The sequence below is a fragment of the Schistocerca cancellata genome, chromosome 5 (genome assembly GCF_023864275.1).
Source record: "Schistocerca cancellata isolate TAMUIC-IGC-003103 chromosome 5, iqSchCanc2.1, whole genome shotgun sequence".
In the NCBI taxonomy this organism is placed as follows: Eukaryota; Metazoa; Arthropoda; class Insecta; order Orthoptera; family Acrididae; genus Schistocerca; species Schistocerca cancellata.
The window spans coordinates 352,146,208-352,168,266 of record NC_064630.1 but is presented as its reverse complement, the minus strand read 5'-3'; the positions used below and the strand labels follow the sequence as shown (position 1 = coordinate 352,168,266).

The following is a 22,059-nucleotide window of genomic DNA, read 5'->3' as shown; positions in this document are numbered from 1 at the left end:
TTTTAAAATGTGTTATACATATTTTTCTGAACACAAATGACAAAATCACTAATAGAAGAACTTACTCTTTTCTTCTAGCTGATTTTCTTTTTTCCTCATTAAGTTCTTTCAGTTCTTTATTTGCAGCGTCTTTCAGCTTAGTTTCCAGCAGTGGATCAGAGTTCCTATCAATTGATAGGTCCTGCCTGTTTTCTCCTTCTTCTTGGATTCCTAATGAGCTTTCCAACTGAGCCCTACAACATAGGATATGAATAAGTTAAAAACATCAGCAACATCATTATGTGAGTATAACATTTAACACCTATATTGCCAAGTTTATAATAACAAGTTCGTTTCTGTCTTTTGATAGATACCATACTCATGTAATATCTAATTATAATCCCCAAACCCTTAGAAGAAGTGTAAATGTCCTAATTCCATAAGTACTCTAACACATAGCTGTGCAGTTTGGATTCACTATCAGTTTCATGTTGACAGCAATAACAACACAAAATTACTGGGATATCATTCACTTGTATACCTAAGTGTGTGATCAATGCATTCCACCACAATTATTATTATTATTATTAAGCATTACAATCCATGAAGGCTTTTTGCTGCAGAATGGACAATGTTGAACCACTTTGCTCTGTCTTTACAAGTAATTTGCCACTGTCTGTCATGTCCTAGTTTTCTGAGATCGTCTTGAATATTGTCCAAGTATCTCATGCGTGGGCGTCCAAGAGGTCTTCTTCCGGTGGGAATCTCTTCAGTCACTTTCTTGATGGTCCTGTTTGGTGGTGCTCTGATGACATGCCCTATCCATTTCAGTCTTTTGGCTTTAATTTTGGCCACTATATCGGAGTCTTTATATAATTTGTAAATTTCATTGTTATTTAGCAATCTCCATTCATCACTGATCCTATCTCTTATGGGTCCAAATATTTTTCTCAAAATTTTTCGTTCAAATACTCTTAATCTGTTTTCCTCTTTTTTTTGTGAGAGTCCAGGTTTCAGATCCATAGGTGAGTACTGGTATAATCAATGATTTGTATACTTGTAGTTTGGTGTTCCTAGATATTAACTTGCTTTTGAAAACTGTCAAGAGACTATAGTAGCATTTGTTAGCCTTCTGAATTCGTGATTCTATTTCAATTTTTATGGAGTTGTCAGAGGTTACTATTGTACCAAGGTAATTAAATTCATTTGTCTTTGTGAAAGCTGTGTTATTAATTTGCAGTACATTATTATTTGATGGATAGCGGGATAAGATAAAGTACATTGTTTTGTCTGTATTCAGCTGGAGGCCTGTGCCATTTGTGGCTTTAATTAATTGTGCTGTAAGAAGCTTCAAATCATTCTCACTGTCAGATAATAATGCAATGTCATCAGCGTATGCTACAATGTTAATTTTGCTTTCCAGTTGTGCTCCAATTTGTAGTAGCTTTACTTTTTGGATTATTCTATTGATTACTATGTTAAAGAGAACTGGTGAGAGTGAATCCCCTTGTTTGACTCCAGTTTTAACCTCAAAGTCTTCAGAAAGTTTGCCAGCTACTTTTATTTTGTATTTTGAGTTTAAAGTGCAAGCTTTTATTAAATTTATCAATTTGTTAGGGATGCCAATCTGCCTCATGCACTTCCATAAATATTCCCTGTTGATACTGTCAAAAGCTTTTTTAAAATCAATGAAAAGCATATGTACATTTTGATTGAATTCATATTTCTTTTCACCCAACATCCTTAGGACATATATATTGTCAATAGTCGATCTGTTAGGTCTAAATCCACATTGGGCATCATCTAGGGAGTCTTCAACGTAAGGGCTTATCCTTGCTAACAGTATATTTGTCAGAATTTTATATGTTGTGTTTAGTAACGCAATTCCTCTGTAGTTTGAACAATTTGTTGGGTCCCCCTTCTTGTATATAGGGCACACAACTACTTCTTTCCAATCATGTGGGACCTGTTCCTGCTTCCAGATGTTGGTGATGATTTTGTGTAAGCAGTTTACAAAAGGAAATTTACTGAGCTTCCATATATCTGTGTCTATACCATCACTTCCAGGAGCTTTATGTCTCTTCAGCTTCTTGATGCTTTCTTTAATTTCTGCTAAGCTGGGCTCTTCGTCCGATGGGTCAGCAGTAAGATATTCATTGTCATCTTCCTGAGAGACGCTTATAGTTGGAGCATTTAGTAACTCATTAAAATATTCCTTCCATCTGTTAGCAATGTCACTTCTTTCTGTTAGCAAGGAGCCATCTGGGTCTGTTATGAACTGTCCATAATTTTTTATATTCCCACTTTTAAACATATTTATGCTCTTGAAAAATCCTCTGGAGTCTGTGGTACGGTCATTCTCAGCTCTTTTTAATTTGTAATTCATAAAATCCCTTTTCTTTTTCCTAATGAGTTTCCTGGCAAGTTTCTGTTTCTCTTCAAAAATAAGTTTGTTTTGTGTTATTGGTTTTTGTAGGAATTTTTCCCTTGCTAATTTTCTATCTTCGATAGCGTTCGAGCACTCGGCATCAAACCAGGGGTTCTTAGTTGTAGTAAAATGTCCCAAAACTGAGGTAGTTGCTCGTGTGATATTTTCTTTCAGAGCGTTCCAGGCTTGATTAGTATCATCATTGTTAATTTTCCACCACAATGGGGAAGAAAATTAGCAAGTCTTTGATAAGTGTTGAAAAAGATTTTTGCATCAAGGAGGAGATCGTTAAAAATTCACATCCCTGGGAAAGTACACTGGAATAAGGGTCTGACATTCACAGTATTACAATCACAAGAAATACACATCTAAAATGTGCAGCTTTGACTGAAAGCAAAACTATCATCCTTTTCAATGCTATTCTACGATTTAAAAGCTAACTATTAAAAGATAATATAGCTTTTAACTACTGTACCTGAAAGAAATACAGGATTTCAGTTATCAACAAGACAAATTTATGGAATTTAAAACAAAATTTGTTTTATTTATTTATATTTTTGCTATGTCACTTGCTAATCATGGTACAGCAAAAATATAACAACATAAATCAAAATCTAAGTCAAATTCTACTTCAGATATTTACACTCATATTCCCTCACGAGGAGCAAATGAAAAAAAAAGGATATTATTGTAACCTAGTTTTGAGCTAAATAAATTTAATGTACCTTGTTGATCACAGAAATATTGTTTTCCCTTTGGAATATATGTTTCCATTGCAATAATTTTTTTCTTAAGCTTGCAATAATGTAAAATAACAGACAACACACTAAATATCAAGGACATGCTCAGTAACCATGTTCATTTTTTAAAAAAATCATTGAGTAATTTATGGAACTGTCGTTATTGTTAATAGTTGTATACTGCTGATGATAATGTGTCTGGATACACTTAAAAGATCATTTAATTGCACTGTTATTATTTTGACTAATTACTCAAAATGATAAAAGAGTGATAAATTAATGAAAACTTACCGGTATTTGTCCATGCGAGAGCTGAAATCTTTGTACCTATTGTCAACAGCAGCAACCCACTGTTTTATCGAACTTGCATGTGCATGGCCTTTCTCCACAAGACTGTCTGCTAATTGAATCAAGAGCTTCACACGTTCCCTTGTTTCCTAGGGGACAAAAAGCACATTTATGGTTATATCTATATACATTCTGAAACACATCACTTTCAGAAACCACTGCTTCAGGCCTAGAATAAAATAAATCATGCATTAGATTACCTTAGCAGTTCCTTTGAATTCGTTATGCTCTGACAACAGAGTTTCTGTCTCTTCCTTATTCTGTCCAACATTTGTGTGTGTTGACAAATAAAACTCTCCTGTCTCATGAATCCATTCAATCGCTTGTTTTGCAGATCTTTCAAACAAAACATACTGTTGGCATTGATCAAGCCGTTTCTTACGTTGAGTCCAGTGCTCCAAAACTTTGTTCTCTTGGCTTAACAGTTTTTCCAAGATGTCTTAGAAACAGAAAGAGAAAATATGTTTTTTAAACACAGAAATACAAGGCACAGTAGTCATTGTAAAAAAATTATATCATGTAAAGAAATCTTATGTTACACTGACATGTTCCATATCAATACAAAATGTTGTATTCACACTCTATGGAACAAGAAGTAATGTAATGTAATGTACAACTGCTTGTCATTCGAGCTTCACGTACATGATAAGTTCCCAATGAAGAAACCCTTTTTGCCAGAATATTCGCAGTATCTGCAAGTTTGTGTGAGGCCAAGTATATTTGGTAGACTGCTCTAGAATTTTCTATGAATATGTTATACCTGTACTGAGTATGATGGGCACTACTTTTTATACCTTTTATATGTACAACACTATTGAGGAAACAGTACATTATCTCTGCTGAACTTAAGCTATATGTGTACTGGTTTCCCTCACTGTTTCTGGCATTCCAAAGCTTTCACTGGCTGAGGATTACTTCCAAGACCACAAGCCCCCTATTTCAGAGTAGATGTATTTCAACTCCTCTACCAGCTCCTTCAATTTGTGAGGAACCTTTTGAATAACCATGTAGTGAACGAGAAAGAACTCTATGCAAGAGACCACAGAGAAGGTAAGATTAAGATGATGCTGAAATGTTAAAAGAATGGAAGCTGGTAGGATACCAAGATAGGCTCATGAAATGACAATAGCTCACAAGATAGTTACAGGAAAACAGATTGAGAGATACTACATATTGTCCATTATTAAATTCTCTTTACAGTCTTTTCAGCAGCCCATGGGACAAAATGTTAGTCACCCCCCTTAAAAGTGCACACTAGATGCCGAGAGATCATCAATCTGCATCATATGACATCCAGGTAGCTAGACAGGAGTTACTTGTCTTAGAAAACCACAAGCACCTGCTATTGAAGGACTAGTATCTTAATGCTGGAGTACCATGCAATTAAGTGCTCAATTTTCTTTATCAATCATGGAACAGTAAATATAACTGTATTCCCAAATGGGGTATCAGATTGTCCTATTTTCATTTGTCTATCAGTTATGTGTCAGAAATAAAACAACATTTATTTCTGTCTAAAGATGTTTCTACTACTGAAATGCTGTTTTCTGGGTCAAAGTCTATTTAATATGGAATGTAGTGTTTAAAAAAGTAGTTAAACTAATTTTGCAGCCATTACTAATTCTCTTATGGTAACAGATAAAGACACACAACTACCAGAAGAAGATTGAAATATCAATATAAAACAAAGTTATTGCTTATACTTGGGACCAACTACATTTAGACCTCTTTTGCAACGTGGGCTTGAGCATTGTTGTGCTGCAAAATCACTTTATCATGCCTCTCCCTGTATTGCAGCCGTTTGTCTTTTAATGCTCTGCTCAAATGCATTAATTGCATTTGATAATGAGCAACTGTGATTGTTGCACTTGCCCATATTACATGATGCTGAGCTGGTCCCACCAAATGCACAGCATGATCTTGGAGCCGTGAATTTTTGATTTGGCCATCGACATGGAAGCATGGCTGGGATATCCCCATGATATTGCATTTAGGGTTACCATAATGAACCCATTTTTTGTCCCCAATCACAATGTGGTGCAGAAATCCCTTCCGTTTTTGCCTATGAAGCAACTGTTCACAAACACACAAATGCCATTTAATGTGTCTTGGTTTCAACTCACACAGGACCTAAGTTCCTACTTTCTGAATCACGCCCATTGACTTGAGACATTTTGAAATGGCTTGCTGTGTTACTCCCACTAATCATGCCAATTCTTCTTGAGTTTGATGCAAGTCTTCACTCGGCAATGTCTCCAATTCTGCATCTTCAAAAACATTCTCTCTTCCACCACTATGCTGGTCTATGACGTTAAAATCACTGTTCTTGAAGTGTCGAAACCATTCATAACACATTCTTTCAATAATAGCATTCTTATCATACATACTTGAGAGTATTCGATGAGACTCTGCCCCTGTTTTCTTCATATTGAAACAAAACAGTAACACCTCCCTCAAATGATGAAAATTAGGCTCATAAACTGACATTTTCAATCAATAACAGCTTTATGATGCACACAGAATTTGACTAATGTTTGAATGAGGTTATGTTGACTAAGGTCCAAGCTAACTGCCTGATGTCTGTGATCTGTTTCTCGACCACAACTAACTGTTGCCATCACCTATCGGCAAACGGCGGAAGCAAAGTTGTACACCTTGTACATACTTACTCCAGCCTATAATTAGGCAAAATAACAGAATAAGCAACCATAATTATCCATTATTTGTATGAATTTTTCTAGAAACTTCAACATTTAAAGCAACTTTACAGGAAGAATAAAGAGGAAACTTAAATAATGATGTCACAGAGTGATTTTCAATATCACTGTATATTTTGCTTTGGGATATCATTATGCAGATATCATGCTGTGAAAGGAAACATGCAGAAACTTACTTTTAACCCTGTTCTCTGAGTTGCGACTACTAGTTTCACCCTGGTAATTGTAATACTGCAGGCTTCGGCTAGTGTACTTCAGAAAAGTTTCAGCCGTTCTGCGAGCAAGTGTACATGCTTTGAGGAATGCTTCCTTCTGCTCTTGATGTTTGTTGATCAGCTGCGACACCATAGTCGCTTTGTCTGTTTTATCTGATGTACTGGTTGTGCCACTACTGCTGCCACACCAGTCCTCGTCACGCTTGTACTCTCTTTCTAAACTGTCCAGTACTGAACACACCTGCAATAACATTTCTCATTAAAATAATGTCACTCCTTAAACAAAAATATGATTACTCACTTTTAAACAGAAAAATAGGTTGAAGCGAGTGAGTGCACTATCCTCGTTAATTTTCATCACCATTATGCACTGGATAATAGCAGGAGTGGCAGTACAAACAGCAGATCAAAGTATCAAAGCAACATATTTGCAGGTTGATTTAAATGGTGTGGGAAATTGAGAAGGAAAGGTAAAAGAAAGGCTAAGTGTATAGGGGGAAGTGGTGGGACAGTATGGATTTAATGCAAAGAAGTGGTGACAATAAAGAATAAGATGATAGCAGCAATTGATATAATTCTTAGAGTAGTAAAGACAGTGGAAATTACAAGTACATGGGGAGTGTAATACAAGACAATGGGAGGAATGATTTGGAGATTAGTGAAGAAAAGCACATGAATCCTCGCAGAGTGTAAAGAGCTGATCTGGAATAAGAATGTACTGCCAAAAGGCAAGTAAATGTTATATCAATCATATTATGGACCAACACTCAAGTATGCACTATTAGTGTGAATAATGAAGAGAAGGCAGGAATGCACGATACGAGCTTGCAAGATTAAATTACTTAAATGGACAGAATAAGGAATGAGATGGTGGAAGAAATAGTGAAAGAGAAGCCCATGCAAGAGACTACAGAAAGACACGATTAAAATGGTATGGGAACTGGCAAGATACTAAGACAGGCTCATAAAATTACAATAAGAGGCAAGAGACTGAGAGATAGACAGAGAGACAGATGGATTCCTGGTATAAAGGAACATGTGAAGAAGAGAGGAGAAGACTGGAGAGAGAAATATGGTGGGAAGATAGGAAGAGATGGAGAGGCTTGTGTTCCAAGCAGCTCCAGCCAGGGCCTGGAGACTGTAAAAGAAGATGATAATTCACTTTTTAAAGTCTTGTACAATGTATTACACCAAATATTATATTCATAGTTGACAATACATTTCACTGTTAGACTACTCCATGAAACAAATTAGTAATCAATTATTTAGAACCTTAGAAGCATTAATACAATGTCTTTCCTATGTACACCAGGTTGTCATAATAATCTAACAATTAAAAACAGAAAAATCAATAATATCTCACTGCTGGGATAAAACATATAGCCTTTATGTGAAAAATTCAAAAGACTGAAAATGTACTAACTTGCTCTGCAGTCTTATAGAAATTTATGCTGGCTGTAACCAATTTGTGCCTCTCTTCTGCACAGGTAACGAGCTGCTGCCACCTCTTGGTTACCTCTTCAGCAATTTCTCTTATGCTTTGAGGATCATAATGGTTTGCACTTATCAGGGCTTCTGCTCTATGTTTGACTTGTACTGCAGAAGTGTGAGTTTTCTGGAACAGAAATGTGTCAAAGTGGTGACATCAACCAAACACTTCCATTCTGGAACAAAAAAGGACATCAGTTACAAAACACGGAAAACAAAAATACTTAATGTACTGTACTACTGTGAATATGAAAACTGACAATCATACTGATTTTTTAATTTTGCATTAATTTTTGTAATGAATTCAAATGACATACTGTATGGAAATTTCTGCTAGGATGTAAATAACTTGGAGTGAAGAGGACCACTCAGCAAATAGCAGAAAGCATTCAGTCATCAACATGCATGCACACACACAAAAGACAATTAAAACTAAGCTAGCTTTCAGAGGAAATCTGTTGACAAGCTAGAGTAGGGTGTGTGGGGAGAGGGGCTGCTACAAATTTCTTCCAAAAACTAGCGAAGTTTTTGTTCTCCTTTGTGTGTGCCTCTCAGTGACTCAACACTTCTGCTATTTCATTCTGAAATGAGTATACTTAAATTATTAAAAAAAAATAGGAAATAAAATAACTGCATACAAGAGAAAGTAAATAATTATCCTTGACTATAAACTAAGAAATACTTTGCGGGATGTTGGAGCAACAGGTATTATTGACAAACAACGTATTGGCAATACAGGAGTCAAGATAAGCTGACAAAGTTTTTTGTCACAATTGGTTTCATATTCAAAATATGAGAATGGCTTGTGGAAGGTGGTAAATCGAGTTTATTGTCACTGACCTTTGAATGCTTTTCTGTGTGTTACTACCTGTAATAGTCTACCAAATACTAAATTACAAATTTGGTGCTAAATGACATGTGACAGAATACCTGTAGTGAGGACAAGCAAGGTGTGGGTAAAGTATGATAGAACAGTGGGTAACACAAGGCTTTCCATTATCACTGATGTATATACTGAGAAAGGCATGACACAACTACTAAGACTGATGGCACAGTTGAGTACAGTATAAGAAGATTTAAGAAAAGAAGCTACCAGCCTACTGTCATCTTCTGGAAATGTATCAAGAAGTCATTCATGACTGGGATAATGCAACTAACATGGTGAAGAATTCTCAAAAGAATCAACTTGTTAATGATAGGGGTAGACGCAATGATTAACATAAATCAGCACTGATTGTCATAACAGTAGGATAGTATATCAAATGCTCTGCAAGTTTGTAATGTAAAATGAGATCTACTGACAATAGGCATGGTAAAGATGACTACTGAGTCAATGCACATCACCTGTAGGGTGCTTACATCTACCAGACAAGGGGATATGAAATTTAGGGTATGTGTCACCTACTGGCTGCATCTTTACTACACTGCTCAGCAAAGAAGTTGTCTCTGAAAGACTGCTGGCAAAAGATCAATACTTGTTGAACTATACCATTTTTACAGAGTAACAGAGTCTAGCCAACTGCAACATCCAAGTTAGACAAAACTGAAAATCTATGAAAGAACTATCACTTGTGTAGAATGAAAAGTAAATAATGAAACAGGGACAAGGGAAAATATCCATTAAGTTGTACATAAATATTAGAGTAGAACACCCCTCAAGGGAAAGCTGATAAATTTTAACAGTTAGTTAATGACACAATACTCAGGATATTATTTATGAGGGGCAAATAAAGTAGAGGTTTTATTGTTGATATTATATAAGTCACATCACAATGCAGATCTGTTTGCTGGGCTGGAAAATTGTGTAACATTTATTACTTTGTGAACTGTCATGCTCAAAAGGCAAAAATGTCATTGTCTGACAGACTCACCTTCAAACAAAATTTTGTTTTCTTTTATAATAACAATTGCCAAAATTTTTCTCATTTAGAATATACAAATGTAAAGAGAAATAAACTTCAAATAATACGCTGCACTCATAACCATACCTCTATGGCAACCTGGAACTGTTCATGTTCTTTCTTCAGCTGCTCAGCATCCTGTAAGCAGCTTGGAATGGCAAAACTAGCCATAAGCATTGCTTCACCATTACGTATCCAGCTAACCACCTATACAAACACAGCAGAAGTGTAAGTATCAGCATCAAAAAAGCAAATAATCACAAGAAATACAACACTGAAAGCAAAACATAGTAGTTTCAGACAATTAAAAAATATACTTCAGTATTTATTCCACTATGAGGTGACAATTCTTCTTTTCAGGCATCATGAAGAACTAATTCTTATGTGTCCAGTTCTTTCTTTCATTTAGTTTATGTTTTATTTATTTATAAATGTTGGTTTCTAAATTATTTGTAAGGCTTCTTATAAGCTGCTTATCACTTGAATGTAACACAAAATATGTAGATTGCACAGTTAGACGTAAGGGAGGGCCATCTAACCCCAGTCTATCTAGGATAAATGAATCAGTAAGTAATTGATAAAATAAGGATAGAAAAGTTATTTACAGATATACAAACCTGATTAGCATCTGCCTGAAACTGACACAGCTGAAGGCATTGCTCCAGTTTGACACGGCGCAACTCTGCAAGGTCCTCCAGGTCCATTTCTCTTTCATGCAGAAATTCAAGCAGCACCTGCACCCGTGTCTGTGCAGAATACTGCGAGTCAGCCATTAGAGACAGTCCCGATGTCTCAAATGCCTGAAACAATATATTTCAGTTGCAGTATTGTCACTAAACAAATATCTAGTAGGTCACATAATATAGCATATATTCACAGATGTATCAGGCAAGTATTAAAAACTTCAGTTCATTTATATAGTCATAATCCATATGCTTCAACTTCACACAGTTGCAGGATAGTTTTCTGGTGATAAAATATGTAGCAAATATTTGTTAAATAATTCCTTTCCATAAACAGGGCTATGCAGTTAACATAATTTTGGCAGTGAAGACACCATGAAAAAACAGCAAATAATCTGAGAAACATAAGTGGGCTATGAAACTAATGGTATATCACATTTTTATGTGTGTATGAAGCTTCTCGTGATATTAAGTAGAGTAAGGTGTTTATAGTTAATAGGATGTTTTAAAGTCTAATCTCCTTTATCTCATTTTTAAAGCACTTTTTGCATACAGGAATTCTTTACAGACACATATAACATAATTTCAATATTCCATTTATCAGACGGTAATAACAAAATCAGAAACTAAAGGAAGTGGAGAGAGAGAGAGAGAGAGAGAGAGAGAGAGAGAGAGAGAGAGAGAGAGAGAGAGAGAGCACTTCAAGGTTGTTATCACAGTGAGGTCCTTCATTGTTGATCATATGATGTGTGTGTGAGATTCATAACATGTGATGGTACATCCACATTTCAAATGCATTTAGCCATTTCATGGACAAATTTGTGATTGTACAGGCTTATACTCCAACAGAAATACTAATAGGACATAACACTAGAGGATAAGCCTTTGTAAATGCATATCATATGTTAGATCTCATTTCTTCTGTCAATCAGCATCCAAAACATTTCAGGTTACCTTTTTGTTTATATTCTCGACCAAGCTGATGATCTCAGTGTCTATCCTCTTCTTACTGATAACCATGGTTTTAGTTTTTTGGAAATTGATATTAAGTTGAAACTCTTTACTAGCCAGGTTAATTCTGTCTACTACGAGCTGAGATGTTGTCAATGCTTATTACAGTGCAACTTGGATTGAGGATATCATTTAAGCATTTAAAATCTATCTTTAGTCATTCACTGACAGCATCCAATGCAATTGCTTCAGAGTATAGGTTGAAGAGTGCTGAATATAAAATGCATCCTTGTCTGAGACCTTTCTGTGTTCTGTACTCACTGACATGTCATCTCCAAACTTGATATGGGCATTTTGAATCCAGTACAGTTGGTTAATCATACTGGTACCTTTATTATCAAGCTTTAACAATTTCAGCTTATCAACAAGCATGTAATATTTGATGTTGTCAGATGTGTTTTTGTAATCAATAAAGCAAGCAGAGTCTTTTACTCGGTGGTTACATCATTTCTGAACTAAGACCTGATTAGAAAACAAGGAACCCCTTTTTGTTTGGAGGTGATTCCTACATTCAAACAGTGTTTCACGAATGCTCTCTTCTACATGTACACACATACTCCAAAAACCACTGTGAAGCACATGGTAGAGGGTATTTCCCATAGTACCATGCATTAGTTTTTCCCCATTTAATTTGCGTATGAAGGATGTGAAGAATGACTGCTTAAATTCCTCTGTGTCTAATCTTGTCTTTGCAGTCCTTACTGTAACAATAACTGGGACAAAGGAGTATATTCACAGATTCCCCAGCTAATACTGGTTCTTAAAACTTTGCAACTAGGATCTGATGGGATGATTGGCTTCTGCATTCAAGCATTTTCCACACTAAGTTTTTTAGCATTTCAGTGACACTGTCATGTGAGTTAAATAAGCCTATGACCATCCATTCTGTTCTTCTTTGTATAAGTTCACAATCCCCTTTTAGATCTATTTGGTGTTGATCCTACACGCTTGAGCAATACTCTAGTACCAATCACACAACTGTTTTGTAAGCATTCTCCTTTGTAGACTCATTGCATTTGTATTAGTAGTCTTCCAAGGGACCAAAGTCTACCTATGGTAAGCTTATGTGATCATTTAATTTCATATTGACACAAATTGTTAGACTGAGGTAATTGTGCAGGTTGACTTATTCCAATTGTGAGTCACTGATGTTATAGTCATAGAATATAATTTTTTTGTGTTCTGTGATGTACACAATTTCACATATCTGTACTTTTGAAGCAAGTTACCAATGTTTAGAGATTTTGAAATCTTACTGAGAACTGCTTGGATATTTGTCAAGCTTTCTTTGAGATAGTGCTTCATAACATACAATTTCATCATTGGCAAAGTCTGAGGTTATTATATATATGGTGTGCCAGGCCACTGAAACACAAGTTGTTGATAAAATCCCACTATCATTTCAAAATATTGCAGCCTGGAAACTACTAGAGAGAGAGAAATGTGATCTGCTGTAAAACATTTAGCACCTCTCAAAGCTTTCTGCTTTGCCCTTTGTTGCAGATGTGACATGGTGGCCATCAAAAGGGTGGGAGATCTAGAGCAGGGGCAATGTGTCATGTGGTACGCAGGATCCAAACCTGTGACAACAGTACTGTGGAAATTACTGACACCAATATGGGAGAGCACCATCAGAAAGGGAAGCATAATGTGGTTCAACAATGTTACAGAAACAGGCAGTGCCAAAGACTTTCCACAAAGTGTTGTCGAACTGTGCCTCAAGTATATGTTTACAGATTGTAAACTGCATTTCACTGGAGCATCTAGAGGTCAACTTGTTGCACATCATGCAAATTTCAGAAATTGAGATCAGCTGTTGATAAAATGTTACAAATGTGGTTATCCTTTTTGTGTACAAAGTGCTAATGACACAAACATTGCCGTCAAACCATTGTCATAGGTTTTGTGCATTTGCATGTTTTGTGCTGCCCTCCATAGATGCTTGCTACAACATTAGGATTATGGGCTCCAAAAACCTACACAACACATGAACACACATCCTCAATAGCACAAAGATTAATGTTTGGTGTGGCATAATGCACAATAGGATGATTAGATCTAGTTTTCTCTGCAGAGAAAATCCTAACAAGAAATGTTGGCCTGGATGCACCAGAACAGCTCCTGCTAACACAGATCGAAGACCTGCAGCTGTTCTTCATTTTGCAGCATGATGCTGATGCTCACATTAGAGTTTAACGTGTGGGATGTGTTAGATGACTCTTTTCCTGAGAGGTAAATGGGTCGTGATAGTCGCATCGCGTGGCCCACTGTACTCTCTCAGTGTCACACCATAAGACTTCTTTTTATGTGGTTACATGAATGATCATATCTAGACATCAGACATCAGACATCTACCCTTCCTCCATGTACAAGGTGACAATTACTGAACTATATGAAGAAAAAAAAATGTAAGTACAACACAAACTATGACAAGCACACACTTTATTCAACGTGTAAACATCACTACAGATACTTGGATTTAGGTTATGACATGTTCGATATGCCTGCCGTCATTGGTGATGATGTGGTGCAGACAAATAGCGAAACTGTGCATGACTTGCTGAAGTGCTGGAACATCAATGCTGTTGATGATCTCCTGAATGACTATTTTTGGCTCAGCAATGGTTTTCGGGTTATTGTTGTACATCCTGTCTTTAATATAGCTCCACAAAAAGGACTCCCACATGTTCAGATCCAGAGATTATGGCCGCCAATTCAGGCCCACGCTAGTGGTCTCTGGGTACACCAGACCCAGAATTCTCCTCCAGGACACTGAACACTCCTGGTTTGATGGGGTCAACATCCTGTCGAAATCGAGGTTGCTTTGGATAATGGGTTGAAATCACCTTCCAAAACCGTCACGCACCATTCGGTAGTCACTGTGCCAACAATGAATATTGCACCAATTCTTCCGTGACTGGACACTGCACACCACATAGTCATCCTCTGAGGGTGAAGAGACATCTCTATCGCGAAATGCGGAATCTCAGTCCTCCAAATGTGCAAAGTTTCCTTATTGACAAACCCATCCAAATGAAAGTGGGCTTCATTGCTAAACCAAACAATACCAATTCCCATCATGCCCTGCAGCCAACGGTGCAGTTTGAACATCCTAACACAAACTGATCAAAAGCTAAGAGGATTTTATTCCATATGCCATTCGGGGCGGGCGAGCGGTTCTAGGCGCTACAGTCTGGAACCGCGCAACCTCTCCGGTCGCAGGTTCGAATCCTGCCTCAGGCATGGATGTGTGTGATGTCCTTAGGTTAGTTTGGTTTAAGAAGTTCTAAGTTCTAGGGGACTGATGACCTCAGAAGTTAAGTCCCATAGTGCTCAGAGCCATTTGAACCATTTTGTATTCCATATAGTTCAATAACTGTCATCCTGTATCAGGGAACTGGATGCTGCAATGCTGATCCATATATGGTCAGAAATTTCACCTCGATATTCTAGGAGTAATGAACCCGCCGGGTTAGTCGAGAGCGCTAATGTGCTACTTCCTGGACTCGGGTAGGCGTGCCGGCCCCGGATCGAATCCGCTCGCCGGATTAACGACGAGGGCCGGCCAGCCCGGATGTGGTTTTAAGGCGGTTTTCCACATACCTCTAGGTGAATACCGGGCTAGTCCCCACGTCCCACCTCAGTTACACAACTCACAGACATTTGAAACGCATCCGCACTTTTCTACGATTTATACTAGACGCAGACAGATGGGGTACTCCGATTCCGTGCCGGCGGGTACAGGGTGGCAGCAGGAAGGGCAACCGGTCACCCCTTCACATTAACATGCCAAATCCGAATTAACCACGCCAACCCCGCGCACAATACGGGACAAAGGCGCAAGCGGTAGAATAGAATTCTAGGAGCGATGAGTGGCCCACCCTCTAAAACTCTGGCATAAAAACTTTTTTGAAGTTATAATGGGACTTCATGGAGAACCTGTGCTGTACAAACAAGGGTCCCAGTTGGGTGACACGGGAGATGCCTTAAGAGAGGAGCAGAAAACTTCCACCATTGGGGTGGAGGACAGAGGTAGGAGGGTGTACCTGCGCGAGCTCCTGGCCCTGCTGGAGCACGGCGAAGGTGGTGGCCTGCATGCGCGCGACGCTCTCGTTGTGCAGTCGCAGCATGGCCTCGGCCTGGGCGGCGTCGCGGCACGTGTCGGCGCGCTGCAGCTGGTCGGACCAGAGGTCCAGCTGCGAGGACACCTCCAGCGCGTCGCGCTCGAACAGGCGCAGCCGCAGGCACAGGTCGAGGCGCAGCTTGCGCGCGTCCCACAGCGCCTCCAGCTCGTCGCGCGTCTTGCCCAGCCGGCCCAGCGCCGCCTCCACCGCCGCCACCGAGCCCGTCGCGTCCATCTCCGGCGTGACGCCCGCCGACCTGCAGCGTACAGCAACACCGCGGCTCCAGTACACGCAGACTCTCACACACATACACTGAAGCGCCAAAGAAACTGGTATAGGCATGGGAATTCAAACACAGAGAGATGTATACTGGCAAAATACGGCGCTGCGGCCGGCAGCGCCTATATAAGACAACTAGTGTCTGGAGCAGTTGTTAGATCAGTTCCTGTTGCCACAATGGCAGATTATCACGATTTGAGTTTGAACGAGGTGTTATAATGGGCGCACGAGCGATGGGACTCATCTCCGAGGTAGCGAAGAAGTGGGGATTTTCCCGCACGACCATTTCACGAGCGAACCGTTAATATCAGGAATCCGGTAAAACATAAAATCTCCCACATGCCGTGCGGTTCTAGGCGCTACAGTCTGGAGCCGAGCGGCCGCTACGGTCGCAGGTTCGAATCCTGCCTCGGGCATGGATGTGTGCGATGTCCTTAGGTTAGTTAGACTAATTAAACCTAAGTTCTAGGCGACTGATGACCTCAGAAGTTAAGTCGCATAGTGCTCAGAGCCATTTGAACCATCTCCCACATCGCTGCGGCCGGAAAAAGATCTTGCACGAACGGGAACGACGACGACTGAAGACAATCGTTCAACGTGACAGAAGCGCAGTCCTTTCGCAAATTGCTGCAGATTTCAATGATGGGCCATCGACAAGTGTCGACGTGCGAACCATTCAACGAAGCATCATCCATGTGAGCTTTCGGAGCCGACTGCCCAGTCGTGTACCCTTGATGACTGCACGACACAAAGCTTTAAGCCGAGCGGATGGACGAGTAGGGTGTGGACACAGCTCATGAATCCATGGACCCTGCATGTCAGCAGGGGACTGTTCGAGCTGGTGGAGGCTCTGTGCTGTAATGGGGCGCGTGCAGTTGGAGAGATATGGGACCCGTGATACGCCTAGATACGACTCTGACAGGTGACACGTACATAAGCATCCTGTCTAATCACCTGCATCCATTCATGTTCATTGTGCATTCCGATGGACTTGGGCAGTTCCAGCAGGACAAAGCGATACCCCACACGTCCACAATTGCTACAGAGTGGCTCCAGGAACACTCTTCTGAGTTTAAACACTTCTGCTGGCCACCGAACTCCCCAGATACGAACATTGAGCATATCTGGAATGCCTTGCAAAGTGCTGTTGACAAGATATCTCCACCCCCTCGTACTCTTGCGGATTTATGGACAGCCCTGCAGGATTCATGGTGTCAGTTCCCTCCAGCACTACTTCAGACATTAGTCGAGTCTATGCCACTTCGTGTTGCGGCACTTCTGCGCGCTCGCGGGTGCCCTACGCGATGTTATAGGTGTACCAGTGTCTTTGACTCTTCAGTGTACAACAGAGAGCTAGTAGGCTAACAGTAACATTTTTCTAACCAGACATCAGTAGGGTTTCGCGTTTCTTTCTATTACCTGATATGTTATTGTGCATTACTAGCTCAGCGCCCACAGCTTCGCTCGCGTACACTGTATGGTCTGCACAGATTTGTTTTTCTTTAATCGAATTTTTATGTTATTCAGATTTTGCAACACCTTCTACACTTTTCACGCTAATTAAGGCCCTAAAAGCATGGTTTTTCGGATGTATTTCAGATCAAAAAGCTATTCTTATAGCTGTAGTCCACGGTTTTGTAAATCATGCATTTTGCCTTCTTTCTTCATATCTAACCGAGATGTGAAACACCAATTTTCATAGATTTAGATTTAATTTTTTTTTAATATAACGAAATATTTTCATCCTCAATTTCACCCCCTCAAGGGTTGAATTTCCGAAAGTAGTGAAACAGTATCTTTCTCTTTTAACTTCTAAACGAGAAGTCAAACACAAATATTCCCAGGATTAGCTTTAAAAACGCTTTCAGAATGAAATATTTTCATAGAACATTACATCCCCTATTTCACTGCCTTTCGGGTTCAGTTTCCTAACACCATGAAGCACGCATTTTTTATATGTAATGGCGAAACGAAATACCAATTTTCACAGATGTAGCTTTAAAAATACTTCAGTGCTAAATTTACAAAAATGCTGAAACACGTATTTCTTTATTTCTGACCGAGAAACCAAATACCAATTTTTGTAAGGCTAACTTCAAAACTGGCTTAATAGTGACATATTTTCAAAAAATCGTTCATCCTCTATTTCACCGCCTTAGGGGAATTTCGAAAAAGCCCTTCCTAAACGACGTCTGCAGCATAAATCTGTCCCATATATATACAACACACTGAACGAGAAAAATGGGGCAGATTCGTAACACAGTGTACGAAAAGTTAGACGACAAGCCTTTGCATATGAAATTATGAAAGAATTTAATTAAAAAAAAAGAAAATAAGTGGACCAAATCAATGTTATTAAACCAAGAACAACTATAATCAAGAAAAGTCTGTTATACAACTGGACGGTATAGTCTGTAGACTGACAATATCAGAACTGAATGACGGCCTCAAGGAATCCAAGTATGTGAAGGGCCTTGCATATTAAAATACGACCGGACTTCAGAAAGTAAGTTAAACATTATTAAGACAAGCCAGTAACTTTTATTGGATGTTGCACTACACTTGAAAGTGACACAGATGCATGGCACTACTTTTAAGTATTAGTCATAAAGTCTCTGAAAAAGAACAGTCGGAACGTTCTACCAATCGTTCAGTTGCTCGACGATAGGAATCTGGTCTTTGGTCACGGAGCCATTCGAGAATCGCCGGGCGAACGTCCTCGCAGCTGCTGAGAATCAGTTCCTCGGTTGACTGGACACTGTCCTCTGTGATCGACGTCGGTGACCCTCCTTCCCGTTCAGCATCACACTGTCTACGCGATCCTGGTAAAAGTGTTGGCACCACTAAACTACTGCTGGACGCGATACTGTATTTATTCCATATACCGCCAGAATTTGACATTGAATTTGTATGGCAATTTATACGTTTTTCCGACAATAATCGTACCACCCCAAGTGCTTCAACTTTGGAGTATGTTGCCGGTTGCCGCACCATTTCACTCCCACACTGTGATGCGCCTATTATGCGTACTGCAGCAAAACCATCTCTGCAGGAAAACTCGGAACTTGTACAATACGCCACTCTTGTTGGGCAATGCTCTTCGTGTGGGACGACATGTGTAACTTACTTTTTGAAGTCCCTACGTAATAGTACATAAATTAAGTATGCGGATTACAACTCAAGAAAGGAGAACGTATCGACTTATTTTTGTTTGCTGGGATCAAGAAGGACTCCCAGAATGGTGAAAAATAGCCAAAGTAACTGCCACAATGTAATTGCCACAATGGCAATACAAATGATAGATCTAATTACAGATGTGTAAGTGTACTAAACAGTGGGCACAAATGATTTTCAAGGGTATTAAACAATAGCAAAAAGCTTACAACGAAATAAAACTCTGTGAAGCTCAGCCTAGCTATAGCAAACGATGCTCATCTACGACTATTATCAGAAACAATAGATAATTCAATGCAGCTATTCACAAAGCACTTACAGACTGGGTAAATGATTTCGACCGACTCCAAAGAAAACTACTACAGTAGTTCTATTAAGGCCATTACATTTTATTACTATTTTTATCCTCCTCTCCCATCTTTTTCTCTCTCGAAAGATAATTTGCAGTCCACCACTTTCAATGTGCCATAAATGCCTAGTAATTAATAATAATAACAATAAATATGCTAAATGGTTTATTACAATAATGAAATGTCTAATTACATTGTCACATATTGTTTTAATAAAATAATTATGAAATGATTGTAAGGCATTACTGGCCGGGAGAGCCTCGTCTGGGATAATTCTGCCGCCTGGTGCAAGTTATTCTAATTGACGCCACTTCGGCGACTTTAGCGTCGATGAAGATGACTAGATAACGTGCTGCGGATATAATAATAATAAAATAATAATAATAATGTGTTTACATCAGTGCTTAGTGCATCACTTTAGCATAACTTCGAAGAAATTGTAATTCACACACATGATTTGAAAAGTACTCGTCCTAATATTTGAGAAGTACATATGTCACGTGAATGCTTTAAGAGCTATAATGGAAGTTCTTAAAGTTCGCGGAATCGCCACTAGATGTCACGCCTAGCGCAATGAGGTTTCCAGCGTAATAACAGGTCATTCTTTATGAATAAACACGTGACGCGTCAGTGTTCTGGTTAGAGATCTGTGATGCGGTCGTTTCTCTGTTGTTGTTCCCGACTAGTGATTTGGGAAGATCGAAAAAATCGAGATTCGTGCAGTGAGTAAGTACTTCTTAAAGACAGGAATGAATGCAAAGAGAATTCATCCCGGCTTTTCAGAAGACACTGGGCGACTCTGCTCCTTCATATTCGGCTGTTCCTTAGTGGACAAAGGAGTTAAAATTTGGACAGGCAGCTTAGATGATGGTCCGCTTAGTGATCAGCTAAGACGGGCCACTACCCCAGAAAGTATTGCTAAGTGCATAAAATGGAAATGAAGGATCGCAGACTAAAAGTGCGAGGAGCTGTTGAAGCTGTAGGGATGCAATTTGAACGAGGATATCACATTTTAACATTGGAATCGAATATGAGAAAATTTTCTGCTAGATGGAGGATCAGAAACCCATCAAAATGGAACTGTCCGAACAATATTTGATCCGATTTCAGAGCAAACAACAATATTTTTGCGTCGGTTTATAACGAGAGGTGAACCTTGGGTCCATTACAATATACCAAGTACAAAACAACAGTCATAGCCGTGGGAAAATATTGATTCACCACCACCACAACCACCACCAAAGACAGCAAAAGCAATACGGTCGGTCGGGAAGTTCAAGGTGTCAGTTTCCTAGTATGCGAAAGGGATTCTGCTGATAGATCATCTTCCCACCGGTCAAACAAGTACGATACAATACCACGCCGCTAACCTTCTGGACGAACTACAGCTAAACATGCGCGAAAAAAGGCCAGTTTTGGTAAGGAAGGAAATCATCTTTCATCAAGACAATGTGCACCCACACACAAGTGTCGTTGCATGGCAAAAATACAGGATACACCCGCCTTATTCGCGTGGTTTGGCTCCACCAGACTTCTATCTCTTCCTCACGCTAAAAATTTTCCTCGGTGGATTCTCTTCAAACAATGATCTGACAGCCGAAGCTGACGGTTATTTTGCAGGCCTGGAGGAATCTGAGTTTCGAGAATGGATCAGGGCACTGGAACATCGCTGGACTAAGGGCGCTAGTGTACAAAAGAAGAATTTGAACTACAGAATAACTTGTCATTGTTTTTATATTTGAAGTACTAACAAAACTGAAAATCATTTTAACTTTCGGAAAAATCCTGCTGTGCAACGGAGTCGAATCCCACAGCTTGAGAAGACTCTTAACACCAACTGAGCTACGAAGCTATTTATACATACAGTACTGGAAGAAAATTTAAAAATAGTCTTCGTTACTTTCATGCTTCAAAACAAACTGCGATCCTTGGCTCCTAGCAATGGTGACGATAATGTGGATAAACACATAGTACGTCAAACCAATCAATGTTTTCAGTTATTGTCCAAGACAGTATGAGCTTACTCCATTAATATCTGAACAAAAGTGATGGCTCCGTACATTCAGGAGCATAGTCATCAAATTATCAACATCTGTTATTAAGGACCTCTTCTTTTTCGGACACTTTGTTGAGAAATTTGTAGCTTACTTGACAGAGGGAAAGGACTCCTCTCTCTCTCTCTCTCTCTCTCTCTCTCTCTCTGTGTGTGTGTGTGTGTGTGTGTGTGTGTGTGTGTGTGTGTGTGTGTGCATACGTGCGTGCGTGCGCGCGTTCCTACGTGCGTGAATATAGTGAGTATGGGCGTGTCAGTGAGAGAGAGACAGCGAGGGAGAGGGAGAAGGAGAGGGAGAGGGAGAGAGAGAGAGAGAGAGAGAGAGAGAGAGCAGAGGAACACACATTGACAAGTTTACCCTCGGCTGTTTGCTTATACCTAAGCAAATACCAGCGGCTCTGAGGACATGAAGTACTATTTTGTCATTAGTACCGAACTAATGAGGAAGGTACACGGAACAACTGTTCAGTCCTACACATCGGTCTTTCTCTCAAGAGACGCCTCAAAGCCACCAACTTCCGACGAGAATTTGCGAGCGTGAATATTTAAGATAAACTGACAGCGTCAGG

The 22,059-nt window shown here is 39.3% G+C and overlaps 1 protein-coding gene across 1 annotated transcript in view; it reads right to left on the bottom strand.

Moving 5' to 3' along the window:
- LOC126188056 (kalirin) overlaps window positions 1-22,059 on the bottom strand; it is a 2,181,516-nt gene that overhangs the window by 759,219 nt on the left and 1,400,238 nt on the right. Inside the window, exons 20-27 of the mRNA XM_049929493.1 lie at window positions 15,557-15,890; window positions 10,434-10,616; window positions 9,904-10,023; window positions 7,851-8,042; window positions 6,389-6,668; window positions 3,696-3,934; window positions 3,439-3,584; window positions 66-233 (exon numbers count right to left, since the gene is read on the bottom strand). Coding sequence (XP_049785450.1) covers window positions 66-233; window positions 3,439-3,584; window positions 3,696-3,934; window positions 6,389-6,668; window positions 7,851-8,042; window positions 9,904-10,023; window positions 10,434-10,616; window positions 15,557-15,890 — 1,662 coding nt within the window. The remainder of the gene's footprint in view (window positions 1-65; window positions 234-3,438; window positions 3,585-3,695; window positions 3,935-6,388; window positions 6,669-7,850; window positions 8,043-9,903; window positions 10,024-10,433; window positions 10,617-15,556; window positions 15,891-22,059) is intronic.